At 40.0% G+C, this 22,324-nt stretch overlaps 1 protein-coding gene across 1 annotated transcript in view; it reads right to left on the bottom strand.

The window, feature by feature from the left end:
- LOC149257625 (pyruvate kinase 1, cytosolic-like) overlaps window positions 1–21,798 on the bottom strand; it is a 191,346-nt gene extending 169,548 nt beyond the window's left edge. Inside the window, exon 1 of the mRNA XM_089381138.1 lies at window positions 21,369–21,798. Coding sequence (XP_089237264.1) covers window positions 21,369–21,437 — 69 coding nt within the window. The 5' untranslated portion in view covers window positions 21,438–21,798. The remainder of the gene's footprint in view (window positions 1–21,368) is intronic.
- Between the last annotated feature and the right edge of the window lie 526 nt (window positions 21,799–22,324).

The raw sequence follows: 22,324 nt of genomic DNA, 5'->3' as shown, positions 1-22,324 counted from the left end.
TCAAGGACTCAAAACTCAACAGTTATGAAAACTAAAGTCTAATAGAAACTAAAAAAGACAAGTAAACTGTAAATGTACAAGTGGCCCTTGCCACGAGAGTCTCCAGGAGTATAAGCAGGTCGTGGTGGTCTTCTAGGAGTCTCCCGCACAGACCGACGACCAGAACTAGAACCTCCACGCGAGGGTGTCGATGGAGGTGGCGACAACAATGGAACAAGACTCGGGCCTCGAGCACTGCTACTGGATGGTGGAGGTGGAGGTGGCATGGCTGCTGCAGCTGCTTCATTTTCATCCCGTACAAGCTCCTCTTCTAGTTCTTCAATATGTACAATGCCATCCTCCAAATTGTCGTCCTCAGGGTGATTGTCCCAAATTTTATATGTGGGATCTTCATTAGCCCGATCACAGTAATGGCTCAACAACCTCAAGTTGTAGTGCACATAAACCAAGCTTTCTGCTCGGTTTTCGTTGAGTCTGTTTCTTTTCACATTATGTATATAACTATAGGTGCTCCAACACCTCTCTGCAGAAGAAGAATTTACAACCTGTGAAAGAACTTTTTTTGCCAATTTTGGCAAAAGTCCGTGGCCGCCATATGTTTCCCACCATGTGAGAGAATCAAATTTATCTTTGTCGTCCATTGCATGGAAGTTACCATACAAACCAGTGCCACTGAAGTATCTGCCTATTTCAAGGCGCACAGCTGCACATTTCTCCCTGTCAGGCACCAACTTTTCTAATGCTTCCAGATATCCTTTAGTTACCTCTTGATCTAAATGGGGTTTGGTCCTAACCCCACCCCCTGCTGCAGGTTGGCCCAACCAAGATGTAGAGTAGTATTTTGGCGTAAGGATATACGCCAAGCAATGTAGTGGAAGGTTAAGCCTATTCCACCGTTCACACACACAATCATGAATCAGTTTGTACAAGTTGGGATCTTTATTATGAACAATGTCTTTTATTTCCCCCAACATGGTATCCATTTGCTCATACACCTCGCCAATCACTGGTTTGTCTGTATCTGCAAACCTAATCATGTGATAAATTGGCTTGGTGAAATCCAATACCTGCCTCACAATTGTCCAAAACTGCCCATCAAGAGCGGCCTCCTCCACCGTTTCAAAACCTGCCATGTCAGCTACATTTGTAGCCCTTTCCTTTAACACCTGCCAATGTGGACTTGATACCATGCTAGCTAATGCCTCTCTTACCTTCAAAAGGCGCCTGAAGGTGAGGTAATAGCTACCAAATCTAGTCCTCGCAATCTTCAGCAACTCCAATCTCGAGTGACTGCGGAAAAGGCCATGGGTATTGCTATGATTTGTAATAAATTTTATCATTTGTTTTCCTTTCTTGTACAAATCACCAATCCATTGGTATTGTTCATTTTTGTTTTTGACAATATCATGCAACAGAAGGTTCAATGTGTGAACCAAACATCCAGACCAAAATATGTTCGGGTATTTATCATCAATAATTGCTCCCGCTGCCTTACAATTAGGAGCATTATCAGTGATGACTTGGATGACATTGTATGGGCCAATACGCTCAATTGTTTCAAGTAATGCTTCTGCAATGTTGATAGCGGTCTTGAACTTGTCTGAGTAATCATGTGCAGCTAGAAAGATGGGACCACTAACAGACACAGCAAGAACACTTATCAATGGCTTGCCTTTTACATTTGTCCATCCATCAGATACAATGGACACCCCATTGTCAGTCCAAGAACTTGTCATTTTATTCAAAGAATGTGATATTTTTGCTTTTTCATGATCAAGGCCAACAGTTCTTGCCTTGTCATACCCAGGGCTCTTGTATCCTTTAGGGGCATCACTTATGGCAGAAACCATTTCGTGCCAATAAGGTGAGCGTAGAACATTGAATGGTATCCCACATGCATAGAGGAACCTGTAAACTTTTGAATCCACATCATTCCTACACCCCTCATCAAGGAAATCTGATATGGTTCTACGCCTTAAAGATGATGACCCTGTGCCTCCATGTCCATATCCACTGCCTTGGGAGGATGCTGAAGGAGTTCTTTGTGATTGTGAGCTTGGTTCAAAGAAACCCCTTGATCTTTTTGTTCTGTATTGGGCGTCCTCCTCTTCCTTTATGTATTTGGCTCTATCTGCTGTTGACACCGCTGCACAAGTTTTGATTCCTATTTGTTTCTCTCCATCCCATGGCCTTTTTCCGCAGAGGTGTCTTCTAGCACGGGTGTATGAGCCTGTGTAATCAGTGTTGCAATGGGGGCAATGAAATTTAGTGGTTCCACCCCCTCTCCCTGTTTCAGCCCTGTGAACATATTTCCACAATGGAGTTTGGTCTTGTTTAGTTTTTTGAGGGTCATGTTCACCCTCCTCCACCTCCTCCTCACTGGGGTTTTCACCCATTTGACTTCCTCCGGCTTCTTCATCCACCTCTTCAGTTTGAGGCCCCCTCCGTTTCCTACTCTCCACCACCATAATAACCATAAAAGGGACCAGGAAGAGGAAAATGCCAATAAATATCCCCAGGTCCATGGTGTTTGATGTTTGTAGGGTTTTGAGTCTTGAATCTGCAAATTAATTTAGTTTATTGGGATTAATTCATTTAATTTATTAATTTAATTTAAATACATGATTTTTAAACAGTTAAACTCAAACAACTAAATTAAATCAACTAAATTAACTACCTAACCAGCTAAACTAACTAGATTACTAAGTTACTTACCTCTGCAGGCTTGCTCCTCGCTCCTTGGCAGTTGCTCCTCGCTCCTCAGCACTTGCTCTTCGCTCCAATGCTCTTGCTCCAGCTCCAACTTGCTCAATGAAGTGATAATGAAAGTTTTTTTGGCCCATTGGCCTTATAAAACAAAAAAAAAATTCAAAAATTTTTATTTTTTTCGGGTCCGGCGGATTTTTTTTCCGCCGAACCGCTCCCGGCCCGGCCCGATTCGCTCCCGGAGCGTTTTTTAATGCCCGGGAGCGATCAGGGAGCGATCGCTCCCGGGCATTAAAAAACGCTCCGGGAGCGCGGGAGCGATCGCTCCCTGAGTCGCTCCCTAACAGACCAGGGAGCGTAAATTTTTTTACGGGAGCGCGCTCCCGAGCCGCTCCCGCCCGGAGCGGGTTCGAAGGGGGGGGGGGGGGGGGCTCCCCCGCAACACTGGTCGAAATCTTGATCTCTTGGTGTGTTCTCCAAGTGACCCTCAAGCCTCCTCTTATACTTTTCTCATTGACAAATCAACGGCCAAGATTAAGTCCCTAATCAATGGCTAAGATTAGATCTGGCTTGATCCATGACTTTTGGACCATTCTAACACAGTTTTATATTAATTCACATTAATATTTTATTTTCCCTAAGTTAGACTGAGGAACTCCATTAAAAATATTAATTATTTTAATATCTCCCAAACTGTTTAGAATCTGCCCAAACGCTTTCTGGGTATTGGAAATCTAATGTGCCTTAGCCTCTCCACCAATTTTCGTGGCTAGAGCACATTCGATGCTACCCCAAATCAACATGAGTGAGTAGACTTTGATTATGGTTTATGAGACGTAAGAGTTCTTTGGTTTCTGATTCATCAACCTTATTTTCAATGTTTTGACTTTTAAGATTCTCATCTTTTAGACCTCTGATTTGTTCTAATAACCTTTGATTAAGGGTTTTTTAACGTAAATGTTCTTCTTCCTTCTTTGATAGATTCTTGTTAAATTCCTTCTTGAGACTTTCCTTTTCTTGTTCTAAGTTGTTTTTTTTAGCTTTACACTTCCTGACTTGTGCAAATTGTTTTTGGTTATGATCTTTTAAACAAGAATTTTCTTCGTTTTTATTATATATGACCTCCTCAAACTCTTTTTACTTCTTCAATATTGTGTTTTGATTCTCTGAGGTATAAATTTCCTAACATCTTTAAAGTCTTCTAATGAGGGCATTATCGATTCTGACTTCATTGTCATGTCTCAAAATGTGATCATATTTTCATTATAAGAAAACATCAAAATGTTTTTCTCTATGTTTATGATCCAAAATGGATTTTGGATAAACTCCTAAGTCTAAGTGTTCCTCACAGAGGAAAATGAAAGTCCAAGAAAATTCCTGGACATAGCCCCATTACAAAGATCTTTTCATTCTAAATCTACTGCAACTTGAATGAGCAAAAATGGACTTAGGATGCAGAAGTTATCGCTCAAAGAAAAAGCCCTTTGTTCCTTAGAAAAAGAGTCAAAATCCCCTAAAAATGAGCAAAAACCCTTATAAAGGAAAATCGGACCAGGGCAAAAGAACAGACTTAAGCGGAAAGGGGAGAAACCCCCTATCGTCGATCCCCGACATATTGGATCGGAGGCAGACACACATGCGATATCAGGGGCCTAGATTTGGCGATTGCAATCATGCGATAAGCCGATCGTCGATGATCGGATTTACGAATCGGCATCGGCGATACACAGAGTCCCGGGCCAAGTGACATTGCGATCGCTGAAATCGGCGATCGGCGACCCCCAATGCCGATAAAAAGGCCGGACCCGATAAGTTTTCAAAGCCCGATTGTATAAAATTTCAGGTCTGGGAATTCGGATTTTCACGTATTTCCCGTGTATTTGGGATTTTACCCAAAACACATATGCGATGCAATAAGCGATGAATCCGAACCCGAAAGGGTTTATAAATGCAAATGTAAATTATTTGAAGTCTACCATAAAGCCATTCGACGGTATTTTCAGTGTTTTAATGTATTTTTATAAATACAAAGGAAATGTGAATGGGGCAATATAATGGACCCAAAAGGGTTTTATAGCGCAGTAAGATGTGTTTTGAGTTCTGTAAAGGCGGATTTCGGGCGGGCCTCAAGCGAAAAATGGTTTTGGGCTAGCTCCGCCCAAGCCCATACAATGGTTGCCACGTGTCCACGCTGAGGAGAGAGAAAACCACCCTTATCGGGCGGTTAACCCCCGTATGAAAGGGCCGCCCAAAATGAACCACACCCGTTGGATCTGGGTCTCCCAAATCAACGGTGGAGATGCGATGTCGGTATAAAAGGCGGACCCAATGGAATATAAGGCAGGGTTCATAGTTTTTGAAGTCTGATAGACGCGTTTGGGCAGATTTTTACAGGCTTTCTGTGTATTTTCCTGTGTAAGCCGAGAACGACCATCTTTGGGATTTCAAGGGCACCAATGGTCCATTCCATTACGAAACAGGTGGCCACCATCCCTGAAGGCGTTTGGTAATGATTGCTAACGCTCAGAGGGGGATTCGAGCGGACAGAGGATGGGAACCAGAGAACCCGAGAAGAGGAAATGAACGGACAGCGCCAGTTGGCTTAAAAGCCATGAATGTTAGAGACAGAAAGGGGTTGTTGCTGGAGTTGTTGCTGAAACCGAGCATAAGCAGATAGAGCAGAAGGAAAAGTGAATACGCAGAGGCCGAGAGATAGCTGAGAAGCCAGAGCCAACGAGCCGAGAGCCTAAGAGCCAACGCGAGAGCCTAAGAGCCAAAGCCAGAGCAAGAAGGCCGAGAGCTTCAGAGCTGGGGACAGAATGGCATTCTAAACCCATTGTTTCTGTGTTAAACCGTGGAGTTGAGCCAAAGAGCTTGTAAAAAGATTGTTTCCATAATCCCAGAGAGCCTAGTCGAGTTGACTAGAGCTCAAGGAGATGTAGCCCAAGAGTTTTGGGTGAACTCCTCATTAAATTGTTGTCTTATGTGTGTTGTTTTATTGCTACATTATATCTGCTGCTTTAGTTACTGTTATATGTATTTATATATATCAGCTGAAGCACATTAACTTAGAACACATAAACAATCAACAATAAACATAAGCATACACCTTATTTCAAGCACATATTCAATTCCACATTGGTTAATCATAAAGACTTGGGAACATTTAAGCTTTGGAAGTGGGAGAGGTCCTTGTAAGTTAGACAAGGAGCCTAAGTGCCCCATTTTCAGAATAGGTGGTATCGGAGCCTAAGTTTGGTTAACCCCACCTTCAAAGAAAGTTATATCAAAATGATTGATTGACAGAGCAAAGATTGCTTGTCTAAAAGGTGTTTGGGTAGTCAAGGATTGATTGTCTGATTGATTGTATGCTTGTTGCATACTGACTATTTTCTGAGTTTGTAGAGGAAAAAGGAGGGTTGTTGATAGCTCAGTCCAGGAAGGACAAGAAGGAAGAAGGGTTGAAGGTATTCTTCTATTCCAAAGGACCTCAAAGCAATCCTTGAAGCACAAGAGGTTTGTTGCAAAAGGTTGATTTATAAAGCTTTTTATTAATCTTGTTTGAAGTTCTTTTGTTCATTGGTATAATGACAACTTCTACAAGTGAATCGTCAAATTCCTCTTTCATCACAAGACTCTATGATGAAGACTTGAAGCAAGACTTGTTCATTATGATGGACAAGGTGAGAGAAATGTATGAGGATGGAAGAAAGAGCAGCATACTTAGAGAGCAGTTGAATTCCATGAAGGAAGAGAAGCAGTTGCTTTCTGACAGACTACAGGAAATGGAGAGGCAACTCCATATTGCAAATATGAACCTGAAAAGGATGCATGAGTTGGAGTCACAGCTCTTTGTTGCCAAAGAAGCCTTGGTCAAGTATCAGCTTGAAGAAGAGGTAAACCATTCTAGTTTGTCTTCAAATTCCTCTAAGAATGCTTATATTGGTTCTTTTGAAAAACATACTAGAGACATAGGTTCCAAGCTAATGTCCAAGATGGGCTATGAAGGAAAGGGCTTGGGAAAACATGCGCAAGGTATTGTTGAGCCAATAATGATTGAGGAAAGGCCTAAGTATTTGAGTCTTGGCTATGGACAGTGTCATGGAGAGAGTTCCAAAGCTGCCATGAAGGCCATTGAAATGGCTCCAAGAAGGAGTTGCATTGCAGAGTGTGAAGATTATGTTCAAGAGGAATGCAATAGCTCGAAACATCATTTACAGGATGCAGGTGTTCAAAAGCACACACTTGAACCAGAGAGTTGTGGAAACGCTAACAGCCTTGAAAAGATTGATGGTGTTCTAAAGGGAGTCACTCCTTCATTTGCTTCACCTCTTCATGAAGGCAATAAAGGTGAAAGAGGAAGGTATAAATCTGGTTCTAAACACATTCCTTTTGATTTTGCAAAGCATGGTAAATTTCCACATAAGCATGGGAAAAGAATTGCATGTTCCTTTTGTGGTTTGGATAACCATCATGTTTCTAGATGTTGGAAGAGAATGGCCACATACAAGAAACTTTTGAAGGAAAAGAAGCAAAAAGCCAAAGGTCCATGGGACAAGGCAAATCATGCTGTCAAGAGGATACACATGTGTTGCACTTACTGCCATAAGCAAGGGCATCTTGCTGAAAGGTGTTGGACTCTGAATCCAACAATGCTTCCACAAAAGCTGAGGAAAGTGGAAAGAGAAGATGGCAGAAATGGAAAGGAAGTTTCCATGAATGATGTGTCTCAGGATGATTCACATGTTGATACTGATGTGTAGACAAAGGAAAGACCTTTGAACTGGCTAGAGTTCTTTTCCAATTAAGGTTGCATGTCTATTGATGCATCTATTTGCATTTCTTTGTTGATGAGATGCAAGTTGCAGGACTTTACCAAGATGGTGAATGGAAAAAGGTTGAGTAGGAGACTCACTTTGTTTCTGCAACATTATATTTCATTTCAGCTTCGAAAGTACAGTGTGCTTAAGTGAAAGTTGAAGGATGAAATGCATGCATGAGCATGAGATGCATGAACACAGGGATGTTGATGTTTTCCTTGTATTTGAACATGTATGTGTAATTAACTTGAAGGGTTGATTGCTTTGTTGTAAACATGCATGTAATGCAATATTAACTTGGAAAAAGTTGAATTGGTCTCTAAGATGGAGATAGTGATGAAGTGTTTCATCTTTTAAAAAGAGTCCTAATGGTCTTTTTCTACATGCTTGACTTGAAGGGTCATTTGTTCTAAAGGCATGTTTTGTGGGCTTGTTATCTAGTCCATCATTTGTATGCAGATGTAAGACATGGAGGTGTTCACAAGCTATGAAATCTGTTTCTTTTGTTGAAGCAGGAGTTTAGGCCATCCAGTGGTTGTCTATATTTCTGTTGTTGTTAACAGTTGTTGTTGACAACTTGTCAAAAAAGTACAAATGAAAGTTTTGTGGAGCAGATGTACTTCACATTTGTTTGAGCCACCTGGATCAATGATTAAGACAGAAAAGCTCAAACTACCTTCTATAACCATTTCAGCAGGCATTCTGTAGGAAGGCAAGGAGGAAGACCAGCCCATCCAAAAAGGGAAATCGTTAGAGACTTTGGTTCAGAGGCACTATGCAAGGCAAGTGTGTGGAGGCTGAAAGAAAAGGGTGTTGTTACTCTCAGGTACTGTTCAGATCAGTATATTAGTCTTTTGGAGACCAAAAATTCTTTTAGTGGGAAGGCGTGAAAGAAAATGGATTTTGGATAGACTCCTAAGTCTAAGTGTTCCTAACCAGAAGAAAATGAAAGTCCAAGGAAGTTCCCGGACATAGCCCCATTGTAGAGATCTTTTCATTCTGAATCTACTGCAACTTGAATGGGCAAAAATGGACTTCAGATGCAGAAGTTATCGCTCAAAGAAGAAGCCCTTTGTTCCTTAGAAAAAAAGGCAAAATCCCCTAAAAATGAGCAAAAACCCTTATAAAGGGAAAATTGCATCAGACCAGGGCAAAAGAGCGGACTTAAGCGGAAAGGGGAGAAACCCCCGATCGTTGATCCCCAACATATCGGATCGGAGGCAGACACACATGCAATATCAGGGGCCTGGATCTGGCGATTACGATCATGCGATACGCCGATTGTCGCTGATCGAATCGGCATCGACGATACACAGAGCCCCGAGGCGAGCAACATTGCGATCGGCGACCCCCGATGCCAATAAAAAGGCCAGACCGGATAAGTTTTCAAAGCCCAATTGTATAAAATTTTAGGTCCGGGAATTCGGATTTTCACGTATTTCCCGTGTATTTGGGATTTTACCCAAAACACATATGCGATGCAATAAGCGATGAATCCAGACCCGAAAAGTCCGCCATAAAGCCATTTGGCAGTATTTTCAATGTTTTAATGTATTTTTATAAATACAAAGGAAATGCGAATGGGGTGATATAACAAACCCGAAAGGGTTTTATAGCGCAGCAAGATGTGTTTTGAGTTTCGTAAAGACAAATTTCGGGTGGGCCTCAAGCGGAAAATGGTTTTGGGTTGGCTCCGCCCAAACCCATACAATGGCTACCATGTGTCCAGGCTGAGGAGAGAGAAAACCACCCTTATCGGGCGGTTAACCCCCATACAAAAGGGCCGCCCGAAATGAACCACAGCCGTTGGATCTAGGTCTCCCAGATCAATGGTAGAGATGCGATGTCGGTATAAAAGGCGGACCCGCTAGAATAGAAGCCGGAGTTCATAGTTTTTGAAGTCCGATAGACGCATTTGGGCGGATTTTTACATGCTTTCTGTGTATTTTCCTGTGTAAACCGAGAATGACCATCTTTGGGATTTCAAGGGCACTAATGGTCCATTCCATTACAGAACAGGTGGCCACCATCCCCGAAGGCGTTTGGCAATGATTGAGCGGACAGCGGCCGAGAGCCAAAGAGCCCGAGAAGAGGAAACGAACGGACAACGCTAGTTGGCTTGAAAGCCGTGAATGTCAGAGACAGAAAGGGATTGTTGTTGGAGTTGTTGAAACAGAGCATAAGCAGACAAAGCAGAAGCAAAAGCGAATACGCAGAGGCCAAGAGACAGAGCCGAGAAGCCAGAGCCAAAGAGCCCAGAGCCAGCGCAAGAGCCAAAGCCAAAACAAGAAGGCCGAGAGCTTCAGAGTTGGGGAGAGAATGGCATTCTAAACCCATTGTTTTTGTGTTAAACCGTGGAGTTGAGCCAGAAATCTTGTAAAAAGATTGTTGCCATAATCCCAGAGAGCCTAGTCGAGTTGACTAGAGCTCAAGGAGATGTAGCCCAAGAGTTTTGGGTGAATTCCTCATTAAATTGTTGTCTTATGTGTGTTGTTTTATTGATGTATTATATCTGCAGCTTTAGTTATTGTTATATGTATTTATATATATCAGTTGAAGCACATTAACTTAAAACACATAAACAATCAATAATAAACATAAGCATACACCTTATTTCAAGCACATATTCAATTCCGCATTGGTTAATCATAAAGTCTTGGGAACATTTAAGCTTTGGAAGTGGGAGAGGTCCTTGTAAGTTAGACAAGGAGCCTAAGTGCCCCATTTTCAAATCAGTTTAACATGGACGTACCTAATTCTTTAAACCAAGGTCGACCAAGAATTATGTCAACCTCTCTATCAAACATAGTTACAACACAAAATTGATATATGTACTCATAATGATCTATTGTCACTTGTAAATCATTAATTTCATATCTTTCACCAAAAATATCTCTTTTTTCGTCTACATTGGCATCTGAAATTAATAGGTGATTCACTAAATTAATATTTATGTAATTTTCCTCGTTGCTTGTAGTGATAACAACATTAATATTTTTCCCTTGGATATTTTGGTTCCTTTTTAATGTAAATAATTCGTGATGAGTAATTTAAATACCCTTTCCTTCATTTCTGAATTAGATTCCATTTCCTTCTTGTTAGCGATTGGTCCCATGTTGCCTTGATAATTTATTCACGAGATATTTTGATTTTAAAGTTTATATATTTTTGGATTTTTGGTTTAAGTGAGTCTTTCCTCAAAATATAATAAATCTCTGTCCTTTTTTTAATTTATTTTTAAATTTTCCCCTTTTTTATTAATTTTTTTTAAATATCTCATATATAATTATTTTTTCTCTTTTACTTCAAAATTTACTAAAAGTTAATATTAACTTGATGCTTTTTCTTTTCTTTTTTCTTTTCTTTTTTTAAAGTATCCCTCGTCTCTATTATTATAGACCGAATTATCTAATTGAACCCACTATTACCATTTTATATGCTTCAATTAATATAATCTTTTTGAATTGATTAGACCTTCAAACAATGCGACTTTAGCCCTTTAATTAATTGAATTAATTGAGTTTGGAGGGTCACAACTTACATTGGACCGTTTTGGAGTCCAATTAACTGCAATTCAACGGGAGAGGGAAAATGTTTGGATTGACAGGCAGTTGTGCGGTCGTGGGGGCTGAGACAGATCAGACAACTAGGGCGACTCGAGGGGGAGGTTGTGTCAATCAAAAAAGTTGTGATTGTGGTGGGGAGAACTAGCTGTCAGCGACAAGGTGATTTAGTAGCAATGGTTGGACCAAAAAGGAATAGTCGCAACGAATCACTCGGTGGAATAAGGCTAGTCGATCGGTGGCAGTGACAGAACAAGGCCTAACAGTCGATGGTACATAGTGCTGTCAGGGGCACTTATTCGAGTTTGGCCGGTCGTCCCTTGATGTTCTTTATATGTGTGTGTGTGTGTGTGTTTAACTTTCTTTTTTAAGTTTTTTTCTATGATATACGCACCTTTTTTTTATTATTAATGGCCAAAGGCCAGATGGCAAACCTACAAATTGGAGAAGCTCCAAGCTGTCTAGCGAAACACTTCAATTCTGACGGCAACAAAGTTAACAACAATTTTGATGGCCAAAGGTCGGGATTGAAGAACGCGGCTCTAATACCAATGTAACGAACAAAGTTCATATACGCAATAGAATACTCAAAATATCTGGTATATGTAAATATCCATTATAGGACAAATATATCATATAAGAATTGTACAAAAGATATGAGATGATTACAAATGATGCCCGCTTATATATCTAGGCAGGTCCCTCTTCATGGATGGTCGTGTCCCATTAGACATACCTCTTCAGTACTAATTACTAATTAATGATCACTAATTAATCATTACTATATTTACATTATTTTTTATATAAATTATATTCATAACACTCCACTTGTTTTGTATTTACATTGGATGTATCTTTTAGTCCCATTAACCTAGTCTTGTGGTCACCCAAGGACATTAGTAAAATTATCTTATCTTATTTTATCTTATTATAGTCTTTACCTTGCTGAAAGTAAACCCTTACTAGCAGCAAACATTAAGGATTAAACAGCAAGTAAGCAATAAGCCCTAAACAACAGCAAAACATTAAACCAAAAAAGTGAAAATGACAAGGGAGAAAGACTGACATAGAAACTTAGTTGATCACTAAACCTTTTCATAGTAGGCTCACAACTTGATTCCCAACCTAGCTTGAATGGTACGAGTTGGAAAAGGAATGTCCATAGTCAAGCAAGGAAGGCCATTTTTGATTTTTTGTACTATTCCCACATCCCTTTCAACTATGGCAGAAGCATTGATTGGCAATAGATGATTGACATGGTCAATTTTGCAAGTCCATGATTCAAATCCAAAAATATATGAGCCTTGAGACAGATTTGTTGTTGAAAGCATTGATGATATCAAGCTTATACTTGTCAAATTTCATTCATCTAGGTAGAATCAAGGTGACCATCATGAACGATGGACGGACAAATCAAAGTAATAAAAACTTAATAGATTTTCTCATATCTTGCCCAAAGAGCACAATGTTTCTCAAATAATTGGTTGCCTCAAACAAAATTAAGAGTGAAATGATGGAGAAATTTGTCCAAGATGTAGAGAAGAAAGTGTCGCACTTGTTACCAACAATGCAACTAATTACATGGTTGTTAGTAAATTTTTTGAGCTAAGGCACCCCTCCAAATCTTGGACCTCTTGTGCAAAACACTGCATAGATATAATGCTTACCATTCGTAAAATTGCTTCAATACGAGGTGGTGGATAAGGCAAAATCCATTACCAAATAAATTTACAATTACACAAATGTCCTCAAGGCAATGTGAATACACTCTAAAGGCAAAGAACTATCCTAAGAGATTAGAAACGCGAAATCTAAGATTTGTTCTCAAAGAAACACAAAGACACAAAGCGAGGAGTCCAAAGAAGAAAGGAAAACTCTCAAGAACCCAAATAGTATAATTTCTTCCTCGCTCTTTCTTTTTATGCACAATCTACTACAAGTCCAAGTCTTCAAATAGCAAAGTTGCTTTTCCTTGTCATTTTCCTAATCCATTTTATTTGACCATGGTTTAATGGGGATCTAGTTAATATTACTTTCAGATCGAACTAAAAACAACAAATTCTAAGTACATCTAAGCTTTTCTGACTCATTTGCATGCTTCATAGTTCATACTCATGTCTTTGGTATTCTTGGCAACACTCAAGACAAGAAAGAGTTAATACATCACAGAAAGGTCTATCACCACTTTGTAGTTCGTGATAAAGTGCATTTATACTTACATTAACAAGCATTCAAAAGCCCCCGGATGCGGGTGTACACCGTGCATGAATGGCAGGTGGCCATTAAAGTTCTCCCGCGCCTCTATACCTGTCTCAAAGCCAAGGCAGAGAGTAGGTACGAGACTGCGATGGCGATTAAAACACATTCAATGCTCCAGGCACATGAAACTGAGGGAGGACAGGGCCCGGTAGAGGTCGCATTGATGTCAAGCAAGAGAGCTCCGGTCTCGAGGAATTCTGATGCAATGGAGTTAAATCTGGTGTGGGCGAAGATTTGGTTAAATACCAACAGAGCACAGAATGTAGGCAGAGGAATGTTGTTTGCAGTAGGCAAAGGGAAAACTCCTGCTCTGCAACATTATCCCCAGCAAATTGAGCGGCATCTCAAGGCGTCAAGGTTGGAATCTGTGATGCGTCGTCGGGGTGTGCCTTGCCGTGGTGGGCGTTTAGGGGTTGCACCTATGGCGGCCATTTCCCCTTCCTCTTCCAGTACAGAGGATGAATTTCTGTTAATGAGGGATTCATATCAGTCTTTTCGTCTCCGCATACCCAGAGGGATCCTACATTCAGATGTCATGGTGAATTTTACGGTGTATCTTTCAGAGGCGCCGCCTATCGACCCCTCTTGGTCCTCCCCTGCGCTCGACAGTCTTCAAAGCAATGAAATCCTTTTGGGGGATATGCATGGAAGAGTGCACAGGTTGCCTCGTCCGCAGGTTCCCATGGTTCATGTTGAACAGCAGCAGCAGGCCCCGCACCAGGCGAACTCAATTTGTGATGATTCAATGCAAGAGATTCAGCCATCAACTAACTGTTTCCAAATTGGGAATGCGGAACCGGTTTCTGATCTTCAAGACTGGGAGGGGCATCTTCAGGAGGACGAGGAGTCCGTTATATGTCTCGACACGCCCAGCCCGATGCAAAGCCACCCGCCCACTACGCCCAGTCATCCTTCCTGAATTGTTCGAAGAAATTTCTCCAGGTTTCCGTTTTTTGTTTTTGCTCTTGTCCAAGTTGCTCTTGTCTTTGCTCAGTTCCAGTTCTAGGCCCTATAGTGGCAGCTTAGTAAAAGTTCGAGTCCGCAAGGTGATAGAGTCGGTTTTAGTGAACTATAATACTGTCCAAGAGGCAAATCTAGACAATTTTGTAAAGCAGTCTCAAAGGTCAGTCAGTCTGTCCCAGCTGTTTCAATTTTTGTAATGTTGTTTCAAAAAGTCTGGTAGACTATCCCAGCTGTTTCGGTTTGAGGGTGGCCTTGTCCCCCTCTATTGATGTAAATTATGTAAATACTTTTCCTGCTTTAATATAGTAGTTACTTTTACAGAGAAAAAAAAAAAACAAGCATTCAAAAGCAAGGTACGTACACAACATCACACATCCTTTATACCGATATTCAGAACGTGAGACATAATGCTTTTCAACTAGATATAACCTCTCATAAAAGTACATATGACATAATCAGCATTGAACGTTCAAAAACTTGTGAAAATCCACATTGAAAATAAAAATCTAATTAATTCATCCCCAAACTATTATTCTAAACTTCCTATCTCTAGTTGAATTGGATACAATATTCGTCATGAGAATGTGCACAGCTTAACATGACTACAACCCATCATATCTTATTGCTAAGAAAAATCAACTTCTCCATTACGCAAAATGAATCTTGCATCATCGTATCTTATTGCTAAGAAAAATCAACTACTCCATGTGAATTCCGAAATCCAAGATCCTACTACAGCAACTGATTAAGTTTCTTCAATTTGTTAAATGAACTGAAAAAATTATTTACTGCATCCTACTGTAAATAACGAAAATAATACACTGCAGCCTTCACAAATACAATACTACGGAAGAAAAATAATGTTGGAAGAATAGATGTACACACACACAAATACATAGTTGTTTTTGGACCAATGTCCTCGGAAAAACCCAGCTTGGGAAAACTGATGCAGCAGCTAAGGGTTTTATTATTATGTAGTAGTAAATCTGAGTACAAAACTATGGATGCTCAAATCTAGAAATCCAAATAGAGAAATGATTGACAAAAAGTCTAGCGAGAAAAATCTCACTCCCACTGGCGATCTGACACTGACCTTAGCTCAAGATGAGCTGCTCTTCGTTGCCTCTGCACAGTCCCTGCGTCATCCTACGCAGTGATGTGTCTCACAACTCGGACTAGCATCTCTCTCGCTAACTGATCAGCTATTTCTGGAAGATCAATTCTCCTGGCCTCTGGGCTCCCACTCCAGCTTCTGGCATTGAATCACTGCTTCTTCCCAGCAAAATACAAAATCCCCTCTGAAGCACTGCGTTGCCTCTCTATGGCACCCACTGCCTCTCTACTATGCACTCACCGGACTGGAAAATATCCCTCTGGCCTTACTATCCCTACCCCTCTCTCTCACTGCTTCAATCTTACTGAATCGCCTCCGGCAACTGAATGTTGCTACTCTAGAGATCGATTTCACAGCAAAATCGAATTTCAGGTGTCTCCAGTGTGTTCTCCAACCCCCATCGAATTTCTTCTTATAATCTCTCGTTGAGACATCAACGGCCAAGATTAAAACATAATCAATGGCTAAGATTAACTAGAACTTGATCTGTCTTCTTCTAGAAGAATATCACCATGACTTAATTGATACCCTTTAATTAATCAGTTTTCCTAAGTTTAGACTTAGGAACTATTAAAAAAGTGATTATTTTAATTAAGTCATTTCTCTGTGGAATTTCCAAAAAAGATTTCTGGGTTTTGGAGAATACATGTATTCTAGCCTCTCCACCAAATTTCATGGCTAAAACACATTTGATGCTACAAAAACTAACACTCCCTCTTAGCGAGGAACATGTTCTAGCGCTGCACCTGCTAAGCAACACCCTGTCTCTGCACCACCTCTTGTCACGCAGCTGATGTTTGGCTACTATTGCCCATCAACTACAGCGCAACTCTTATATACGATGCATCTTTGCTACTATTGCCTTGCTGAACTGTTGCCAACACTACAACTCCCTCTCCATCTGCCGCTACAACAACTGCAACTGATAGGCATCCAAAATATTGAACCAATTGTGGACAGTATGATGCATCGGTCACCTGAGTCCTCACTGCTACTAGACTCTGCATTGTCACTGAAGCCTCTGCACTGCTACTGACTCTACACTGTGCTAACTGCACTACTGCAAACTCTGTTCTGCGCTACTCGGTATCTAACCGCTACTAGCTACTGCATCTATCACTCTGGCATCTGACTGCACCATCTTTTGTTGATCCATCCGGCTACTAAATGTTATGGGCTCCCATAGCAAGGTATTAATTCATGAGGTGGACCTCCTCAAGAATCTTTCCCATCCTGTAGCTCTCTAGGGCTACAAAACCAAATCACCCCACCTCACTCCTAGAGATATATCAATGATCATGGCAAACTCTTCCTCCAATCTAGAGGATAGCCTGTTGATATCCATGGATGCAGCCTGTTGATCCTGCTCCTCCTCTTTGTCCTTCTTTATGAGAGGACATTGAGTGTTGTGGTGGCCAAGCTCACCACATTTGAAGCATTTCACCTTGGAAATGTCCTTCTTCCTCCTGCACTGCTCCTGCTACCCCTTTGATGCAAGGGCCACATTATCTTCTTCCTTCACTTGCTTTGTCCCACTGCTGCTGTTGTTGCCACTGATGGTGCTCTTCACCAAATCTCGCGTCATTTCCTCTTGCCGCAAATCAGCCCACATTCAATCCCAATCTGGCATCTTTTCTTTGCCCAGCATACTCTGGACGAAGACCTGCCATTCTTTGGAAACATTGTTGAGAGTTAACTGCACCAATTTTGTAGGCTGGGGCGCTGACCCTACTACAGATAGTTGGTCTCAGATATCTTGAAGCCTCGTGAGGAAAGGGTCTATGCGCTCCCCTTTATGCATCCTTGTGCATCTCAGCTTCTCCTCAAGATGCATCTTCTGTTGCTCAGAAGATCCCTCATATAGCATAGCAAATGCCTCCAAATCTGTCGAGCAGTATCTTTGCCAGCTATGTGAGACACCACGTGATCTCAAACTCCACAGAGAATCAACCTCTTTGCTTTCGCCATCTCCTTCTTGTAGGCCTTTAGTGGATCTGCATCTGCGGGTACAGCTACCACACTATTGATGTAAGTTTTGAGATCGTATTCATCTAGAAGATAGGAAATTCTTGCCTTCCAGATTCCATAGTTGGAGGCTCCCTCCAACCGATCTTGATCTCTCAACCCTGTTGATGCCATCTCTGAAGAAAGTAGAATTCCTCTTCTACTCTATGCAACTACTGACTAGCTCTATGCACTACCTACTAGAGTGGGCATATCTGCTCACAATTGTTGTTGCTCTGCTAGGAAAAATCGAACTTCTGGGCTAGAAGTTCCCTAAGGAAAGAATTCCCTCAATGTGTGCTCTTCCTTCCTCCTAACGCTATTTTGCACTAGCAAACTACTGCAAAAAAACTACGTCCCAACTAAAGATCTGCTCTGCAAGGAAAATACTGTTTCTCCCTCTGCCTCTCGTAATCTTTGATCTGGAATATTTATTTTATGTCGACTCTCTCAGAGAAATTTTTTCCTCAAAAATCGACCCTCTTGGCCAAAAACTACATTGCCTCTGAGGGTTTGGAATTACTGCCTCTATAGAGATTCGAAATTCCTCTTCCCTTCTACTACTAAGCTCTCCGACTTACGATCTGTGCTCTGATACCATGTGAAAATTTCGAAATCCGGAATCCAACTGCAACAACTAATTAAGTTTCTTCTATTTGTTAAATGAACTGAACAAATTTTTCACTGCATCCTATGGTAAATATCAAAACTAATACACTGCAGACTTTACAAATACAATACTACGAAAGAAAAATAATGCTGGAGAATAGATACACACACACACACAAATACACAGTTGTTTTTGGACCAATGTCCCTGAAAAAAACAACTTGGGAAAATCGGTGCAGCAGCTGAGGGTTTCATTATTATGGAATAATAAACCTGAGTACAAAACTATGGATGCTCAAATAGCAATCCAAACAGAGAAATGACTGACAGAAAGTCTAGTGAGAAAAATCTCACTCCCATTGGCAATCCGACACTGATCTTGGCTCAAGATGAGCTGCTCTTTGTTGCCTCTGCGCAGTCCCCGCATTAGCCTATGTAGTGCTGCGTCTCACAACTCAGACCAACGTCTCTCTCGCTAACTAATCAACTACTGTTTGGAAGATTGATTTTCCTGGCCTTCGGGCTCCCACTTTGGCTTCTAGCACTGAATCACTGCTTCTTCCCAACAAAATACGAATTCCCCTCTGAAGCACTGCGTTGCCTCTCTATGGCACCCACTGCCTCTCTACTATGCACTCACCAGACTGGAAAATATCCCTTTGGCCTTACTATCCCTGTACCTCTCTCTCACTGCTTCGATCTTACTGAATCACCTCCAGCGACTGAATGCCGCTACTCTAGCGATCAATTTCCCAGCAGAATCTAATTTATTGTGTCTCAAGTGTGTTCTCCAACCCCCATCAAATTTCTTCTTAAATCTCTCGTTGAGACATCAACGGCCAAGATTAAAACATAATCAATGGCTAAGATTAACTAGAACTCGATCCATGTCTTCTTCTAGAAGATTCTCACTATGACTTAATTAATACCCTTTAATTACTCAGTTTTCCTAAGTTTAGACTTAGGAACTATTAAAAAAAGATTAATTATTGTAATTAAGTTATCTCTATGTGAAATTTCTAGAAACGATTTATGGGTTTTGGAGAATACACGTAATTCTAGCCTCTCCACCAAATTTCATGGCTAGAACACATCTGATGCTACAAAAACTAACACTTCATTCAGTGAAATGAATCTTGCATCGAATGCAACAACATTTCCCTCACCTATTGTAACGTAATGTTTTTATTGTTGAAGGAAATGATGGAGATATACATCGCATTATTAACATTAAGTCCTAGTTTTTTCCGTTTGTATTTTAGCCCTAGGTAAGATGTTAGTAATATGCATATTAGCGAATATGGTTGATATTTTAAATTATTTACCAAATCTAAAAATTAACTACAAAGTGTATTTAATATGATAAGTCTAACTATTCATGATTTTCTCTCTCTTATATATATGTTTTCATTCATATATATATAACCTTTTATATAACATCAAAGTTAAGCCAGAATTACATTTCACAACAAACAACTTGCTCATTCTCTCTTATCGCCTTCCATTTGTCTGAGTTTTCCTTAATTAGTTCTCTTTCCTTTGTGTTTTTTTTAATTAGTTCTCTTTCCTTTGAAATACCATAATAGATATTTATGAACCTTTTGAATAACGTCAAGGTTAAGAAAGAATTTCATTTCACAACAAACAACTTGCTTATTCTCTCTTATTCCCTTCTATTTGTCTGAGTTCTTCTTAATTAGTCATTTTTCCTTTGAAATACCATAATAGTATTTATCAGTGGTAGATCAAGGCTAAGAATCAATATTTACAAGTGGTAGATCGAGGCTAAGAATATAGTATGAAGTAAATAAGAAATCGGTGTAATACTTTAGTAAAAAGGTAATGATAATAATAGTATTTATGAGTGGTAGATCAAGCTACGAGTCAATATTTACAAGTGGTAGATCAAGGCTAAGAATATAGTATGAAGTAAATAAGATATGGATGTGATACTTTAGTGAAATGGTAATGATAAGAAAGGAAAGGATGCAGAGATGAAGGTATATGGATGGAATGAATATTGCAGTAGGGCATACAAGATGTCAACTAAAAATTGGAAGCAAAAGATATTGAGACGTAGTAGTAAGCAAAAAGGTACTGAAACGTATGCTACGTATGACTGTAGGATAAGGTTTCCAAATTTTGGAAAGGATTACAATAGAATGCGGACACCAACTCTGCAGTGGGCTCAAAAAGTGGCTCTAGAGCCATATCTATGAGCATTTCTAGATCGAATAGCTCTAATATAGTATATCTAATCATATGTATATAGAGTGGGACAATAGTAGAACGCTAACAGACTTTCAGATCTAAAAGAGGATAGAATTACTCACAAACACTAATTTGGATTCAAAGCTGTGAATGTTTCTACATAAAATAGATAAGATAAATTAATTTTATTAATTTCCAGCCAAAAAACAGAAGCGTAGGTCAAACGGACTAAAAATGTGGAAGTGCCGGGTCTCCTAAAATAATGCCAAAAGATACTTTACATGCAAAGAGATATATTAATATAATGTATGTTGAGTACATAAAGAACTCCATCACCTGGCCTAAGTCACACATGCACATGTTTGTGTTTAAATTTAATGAAAACAAAATTCCAATGAGTGAACAAATAATATAATAAAAATTCCCATTATGTTTGGAAATAAATTAAGAGCGTAATTAAATTTACATTTGGTACCAGCAAATTCAGAATTAAAAGTCTATAGGGATTATTTTTTTAGTTGAGCTGAGCCGAATGGTTGTTCTAACCCTTCTTTTCTCCACTTAAATTCAAATCCCTTCCCAACCTAGATTCAAATCTCTAAAGAGTTATAATTTAATGTTTTGATGTTTATTATTGTAATGGCTTCAAGCCTAGTAATTAAAAAAGTATAATGTTTTGATGTATATTATGGTAATGACTTCAAGTTTGGTAAACTCTTGAAAAAGTATATCTGTGAACAAGCAACCTCTTCCCTGCCTAGATTCAAATCCTTAAAGAGCTATAACATAATGTTTTGATGTATATGATTGTAATGGCTTCAAGCCTCATAAACTCTTAAGAAAGTATATCTTGGAACACATCTAGTAGTAGCAACCTCACTCTACTTAGGCTTAGAAAAAAACAAATTTCTTTCCTCGGAAAAAAAAATCAGAATTCCATTAGCCCTCATCTCAAACCCCAACCCCCATACAAAACCAAACCATGACCACCGGTTGACGAATGCCAACAATCCATTGAACTAAGCTTATTTTGTAGATAAAAAGCTTCTGGGTATTGATTTTAACAGGAATGAGGTTCTACATGGCATGAAATATGAAATTACGTAACAGAAAACGTACTGCTTTAGCTGGCTCGAGAATGGAGGCCATGCGAATAGGCTCCTCTAGCAATATGTGAGCTCCCTGCATTGTTGCTGCAATATCCCTGGCCCCGGAGCCTCTCAGAATGTAACTGGTAAGAAAGAGTGGTAGAGGAAGTGTTGGGGAAGCCAATGTAGTTTGGGGGTTTTAAAATAACTGAAGCCATCAAGGAGTTTAAGCCTTCTCTCTCGCCCTTTGAGGATTTTGACTTTTGCTTTACCAGAAATCTAGCAGATTTTCAACGAACACAAAACGTGGTGCCCTGGCCAAGTCCAGCCATTCGAAAACTAGCAGATTTTTAACGAACACATAACGTGGTGCCCTTACCCAAGCACAGCCATTCCGATTCCGAATCTTGTGTTACTTGTATTAATGGCGCCAACCTCGTTGGAATGAAGGCTTTCAAAGTGAGTAGTTTAAAAGCACACGCAATCAAAAACAGTTATCCTTGTCAAATTTATTGTTAAAAATGTTGGATAGAGACCGTTTTATCTGGGCTAAGGTGACAGCACGTGAAATAAACGGAATAAAATTCCTGGTTCTAGTAATATTCCTCAAACTAGCAGAATTTATCGTTGGCAATTGTCTCGAGTACCTTTCTAGAAGTTGGGATATTTGCTGTTGGGTTGGCTATCATTTTTTGACATCGAGAAGGGACTAGAGACCGTGGTATTAGACCGGGATTTGTTACTTGTGGTTGATGTCCCCTCCAATCAGAAGGACTAGAGACCGTGGTATTAGACCGGGATTTGTTACTTGAGGTCGATGTCCCCTCCACTCGTTACTTATAGTTGACGCCTGTCTCTCATTAATGCTTAATTGATTTCTCTTATTTTAAGGACTTTTTAAATGCTTGATTCTTTAATCAAACTTGTTTGTTAAAAGAATTGGCTTTTTAATAGAAATATGTTATTATGACGTGCTATTATTTAATT

The sequence above is a fragment of the Pinus tabuliformis genome, chromosome 6, assembly GCF_031772625.1.
Source record: "Pinus tabuliformis cultivar Carrire ecotype Pingquan chromosome 6, CPIR1, whole genome shotgun sequence".
Taxonomy (NCBI): domain Eukaryota; kingdom Viridiplantae; phylum Streptophyta; class Pinopsida; order Pinales; family Pinaceae; genus Pinus; species Pinus tabuliformis.
This window is presented reverse-complemented; position numbering and strand designations above follow the sequence as displayed.